Raw genomic sequence first — 5366 nt, forward strand, 5'->3', positions numbered from 1 at the left:
GAGTGGAACGATGATAAATCAATAGGGGCTCAGCACGATGCAATCTGGTGGCTGAACATGTGATGACGACAAATATAAGCAAAATGTGAGAATTGATCAGAATCGATCAGTCCGTAGTTAAGACGAAATTTTTTGGCAATTAACAGTTCCGTTCTGGTAACACAGGACTCGATCCTGGAAACCGGACCTAAACAGCAACACCCAAACTCTCTGTAACCTCTTCCACACCTTTCTGACAAGTCACACGTTGTCCATTTTGCCGCTTCTGCAATCATGGAGGTAAGGAAAACAACGCTCATCTCGGTGGACATGTGTAGCACATAGCCGAACCATCGTAGTTGATAGAAATGAATGTTATCCGTCACTGAAGTTCACCAAATTTCTAATCACTCCGTTACGAATCCGTTGACGCCATCCCACATCAGCAACGCTTATGAGGCATCGGTGGTCGAAAAGGTTTGACATTAGCTGTCCGCAGAGGCGACGTTTCGCGACCACACAACAATACAGCCCTTACTACAGCCTAGTACACGAGACCACCGAGGACAAGTGAAATGCATTTTGACGCCGCAAGTGACGTAAATTAGCATACTTGATTCGGGCCGTCGAGATTCATACAATGACTTCATCAGACACATACCGGTCAGAGCTGAAACAACTATCGAGGTATGCAAAATTCTCCACAACCTCCAGTGATTTTCCCTGAATTGTAAGGGGCTATGTTCGGAGACTGAATGTTTTAAAGCACGACTTGCGCTTAGATTGTGCGAGGTGCATGTCGGAAAATAGTATGATGGTAATCAGTCTATTCAATAGAGCTTATATATTCAATTCGTTTTCAAATATGAAGAGGATGTCGTCTATATCGACAAGGGCTTCACCAGCAACGAGATGGCCGAGTTGGTTAAGCGTGAATTTTACTAACCGGAAGGTCCGTGGTTCGAATCCGACCTTCGCCACTCGACTTCCCCTGTCTAGGCTTGGGCAACCTGACAGTATCCCAGCCCTCGTGCATCCTTCGGATGGCATGGCAGCTAGGCAAAGGAAGGGTATTACAGCTGAACGCTTCAGCAACGATTTAAACACCTCAGTATTTCACCAATAACGAAGATGAACAGGAACAGACACCCTTGCCGGACGCCGTTTTTATAGGGACTTTTGGATAGCTCATCATACACTCTCACATGCCCCGCGTCTTGGACACGTGCGCAATCGATGGCCACCTCCGCACTATTGGCTTACAGGTCATTCAGGCTAATTCACTCGAGCTGCTATACTGAACTCACAAGACCTGGGCCTGAATGGTCCAGAAATGTCATTAACAAAAAAAGCAACCGAACAACGTGATGCAGTCGACTGCAGAGAACGACGCTGTAAAGTGAACAGCAGCAAAGGCCACTTGGGATAGACGGTTCGATATGGGGTTTAGAGCCACGAAGCTGGGAACGAAATAGTTCAGTACTGGTTGAATTGACAAAGATTAATCCTGTTTCCATAGGATGTTACGGGCATTAGCTCGTGCTTGTGTACTATTGTTTAGTATCTTGGTTAGACTGAAAAGCAGGTTGGAAATCTTTCTGACACGCATTTAACCAGATACAAGGGAAATTTGTATTCTTGCTGCAATAATTAAACGGCCCAGAGGCAAGAGATTACGGCCAACATTGAAACAGCGGTTATGTACGACTCTGGGTGATCTTCACCCTGTACTTAATTCTACTATTAGCCTATTGCAGAAAACTGAGGAAATTCATGAGTGGATTCCAAATAAGTTTCGCTTCACCAGAAGTTCCTCCTTTTACACTCAGCACATGGTTAATTACGGTCGCGGGCCACCTATTACACTTTCATTGACAAGCCAATAAAAGGTTTTGCGGTCTTCGTTTCTTAACACATTATCACTACCTAGAAATACAAATGAAAATGTAACGAGCGTAAGCTCTACTACAACATAGCAGTACTCACTGCTAGGCTCTCGAACCAGACTGCGCAATGCTCTTGATCAACTGTGCAACCCCTGAGACTACCGGATTTCGCCCAAAAAGTAGCGAAAAAAACTGGAAATCTGCCTCAGTCAGTAAAAAGCTATTTCTATTTGGAATTGCTGCCGTGATTAATTCAGCTGTAGCGAGTTATGGAACTGCGATGACTCCCTAACAAACAATGAACTTTCACTGTGAAATTAAGCGGAGTTTCAAAACTTACCTAGTATGAAAATAGCCTTCGCGTTCTTCAACTTGGCGTCAGCCATCAGGAAAGCGACACACGACGATCCACGGGTGCGAAAGGTGGCGTGTGAAATTTAAATCACTTCCAGTGGCAGAACAGGCACGTGACTCGTATAAGCACCAATCTAATTAGGCGTGAGTTTCCGTCTAGGCTAGTTAGACAGACAAGCAAACAAGCGCACCAACCGGTGTGTCTGCAATTCGCCGTCGGACCAGTATTTTCCGGCATGGTTGCCCTACGCCCACAATAAACGACAAGGAAACGTCAGTCTGATTGGCTGATGGAGAGAGGGAGAGATAGAGAGAGACGCTAATCAATAACCCGATGGGTGCTTGCGCCGATTTTGAATAAGGCCACGGGCCGACGAACCAGCGCACGAAGGGCTTGGAGGATTCGCTAGTGAATTGGTTTATCTCTGTCGTTTGATAGCAGGACGAAAGCAGATAAGTGCCCAAACGCAGTTCGCACGTCTTGGGAACTGTGAGGAGTAAGCAACCTATAGAAGAGTTTCGGTGGCTATGTTGAACCCATCTAATAATAAGTGTGCAGCAAGCGTCAACAACACTGGTGACACAAGGGCGTCTCGCCAATTGGTTTTCCATACAGGCTATTGCTACTCGCAATCGATAAAAAAAAGTTGGAAGCGAGGGACTAAACATTAAAGCCTGAAAAAAGGTATGACTAAGAGGATGCGTCAGTCAGTCAGCTAAGAAATATCGGAAAGGGGGAGTTATTCGGCTGTGGTACCTGTACATACGAAAGTCAAAACGATGTTGGCCTGTCCACGTCTAGACAATGACTGTTGAGAAAACAAGTGCGGTCGGACGGTGGACCTCCCGGTCGGCAGTTATCGCCTTATCAGCATTAAGAAGTGACTGTCAGGTTTCTCAGGAAGACCACGGACAAACAGTATTCCATTTCTAAAGGAAAATTGTAACAAAAGCTTGCAACACACCTCTGACACGCAACTTAAGGATTAGAATGACAGGTGGATAGGCACTTCGCGGGCAGCTGGGAAATTCTGTTCATTCACACCTGCTTTCTCATTCATACGGTGCATTCGTCAGGTGCACTCGTTCCATTATTACCTCGTAATAAGGTGAAGCAGTGTGAGTATCTACTACGCCAAGCATGATGCTTTCGGTTTGTGACTGTCGCTGATGACCCTTTTATCAGCAATGTTGACATTGACATCAGCGTACCACCACCGTATAGTCGTATGCAGTTACCTGAATAAAGCACATCATTGACAGCCAGTTAGAAGAAAGCCTTTTGGTGCTAGCACCCCACGAGGTGCCATATCTCCAAACCATCTATTTCGATTTCACTACAGTGAAATCGTCGGATGCTATCAGTTTGACGTTGTCTCGCTTAGCAAATAAAAAAGCTAAGCTTGTCACAAACACAAAACACATCACACATTAAGCAACAAACTACAGGGATTGCTCAAATTCACGTCTTCCTGCTCAGGTTGACAAAGATGAACAGTCCTCAGAAAGTTCGGGATTTGTGGTTAAACCAAATGAGTTAAGCACCTCAGCTGCAGTCCGACTGAGTGTTGACTTTCACGTCCTGTGACTGGATGAAATCAACGAAGATTCGGTTATCCGATTGAGCTCACCAATGAACACTGACCACTCAACACAAGACACTAATGGGCTGTTGGTCGGGTTTCCAGAAGTCGCGTGACTGATTGCCTCCTCAAAGAGGTAGGATTGCCTTGTATGTGATCTGAATTGGACCTGACCCTGAGTAGAATGCTAATGGGTTCTCGTCCGGGAAATTCGAAAAACTGGTTGCAATAGCACTATGAACAGTTCGGAATAAGAATTCCCTCAGAACCTCAAGAGTGATCACACTAAACTGAACCTTCAAGCTAAAGTTAGGCTGTTGAGTCCTGCTGCACTTTACACACCAGTGCCTCAGTGACAGCCCAGATGGTTAACCCTGTCTAAGTTGCATCTTGCTCTGTATGGTCAGCCCAATAGTGCTCTGTGCAGCAGAACGCCAATCTTCTCCCATAGTGACTCTCAGCGGTTAGTTTCACCATGACAGCGGGTGATTAATCACGAAGGAACGGTCAAATCCACGAGCTCCGTTGAGCAAGATTTCATGCAACACTCTTGTCGGAGAAACCAACAAGCCCTTAATCTGGTGATACATTTTTCAAGGAAGTGATATCACTGAGATAACTGTAAAATCCACCCCCAAAATCGGTGCGAAATAGGATCACCAGTTGATTTTAAAAACGAAAATGGTATAAACATACTTAGGTATAAATAGATATAAATGAATGAATTTATATTTAAATAAAAATAAATTCAGCATAAGTAGATATACTTAACTTGGCGTACTTATTGTATTTACTGGTTTGTTTCGCTGGGGACTCATGATAAATTTTCGTTTTTGAGGCAGTTTTCGTTTCCCCTTGTGAGGCTCGTCATACACTAAGAAAACCGGAAAGTATCGCTTTTTGTAGGTTGATAATTCTATCTGCTTGACTGAATAAACATAAATTTCCGAAAAATTTCCGCCAATCATTACTCTCCACGACACGCCCCGCAGTTCTGTTTGAGTTCACGCATTTCAGCTTTTACCTTTGTTGAAAGCTGCATTACCTATCTGATTCACGAAAAAAACTTGCAGTATTTTTCCCTTGAAGTGAGAAGAACCTAATCGCACTTTTAAATTGGGTGCAACAAAATCCGTGATTTGTACAGGTTCCGCTTAAACAACGATGGCTGATATTCGCTCAATTTCCGCTATCTATTCGCCCGTTTGTCCTTGTTTTCGTGGAATGAACATAGTATCATTGGCTCACTTTGTTTTGTGATGTTTGATAGGACCAGTGAAATACGATTGGGAATAACGAAAAACAAAAAATAGGCGTACATACATGTCCATATGCTGTCATTTTGTCCATAAATGATAGAGTTTACGTTGACATACGTGCACTGTTTGTGACTACCCATCCTTCGTAAATCGGCTAGGAATTGTTTCTTCCTTCGGAGTGTTGCTTTCTCGGAGGTTCCTCATAAGAGAGGAACACCGAACTTGGTCAAATGTCGCTTTTATTGAGCAGTATGATTGCTACCGATAGCCATGGTAATATTTTCGTGAAAGGACGGGTGCTGCAG

General features: G+C 44.2%; 1 protein-coding gene across 1 annotated transcript in view; it reads right to left on the bottom strand.

Annotated features, from left to right (window-relative positions):
• The window catches only part of T265_08007 (hypothetical protein), a gene marked incomplete at both ends in the record, with an annotated part of 11912 nt that extends 9612 nt beyond the window's left edge, over nucleotides 1-2300 (bottom strand). Inside the window, one exon of the mRNA XM_009173694.1 lies at nucleotides 2206-2300. Coding sequence (XP_009171958.1) covers nucleotides 2206-2251 — 46 coding nt within the window. The remainder of the gene's footprint in view (nucleotides 1-2205) is intronic.
• Nucleotides 2301-5366: the final 3066 nt, after the last annotated feature.

This window comes from Opisthorchis viverrini, assembly GCF_000715545.1.
Source record: "Opisthorchis viverrini unplaced genomic scaffold opera_v5_197, whole genome shotgun sequence".
NCBI classification, from domain to species: domain Eukaryota; kingdom Metazoa; phylum Platyhelminthes; class Trematoda; order Opisthorchiida; family Opisthorchiidae; genus Opisthorchis; species Opisthorchis viverrini.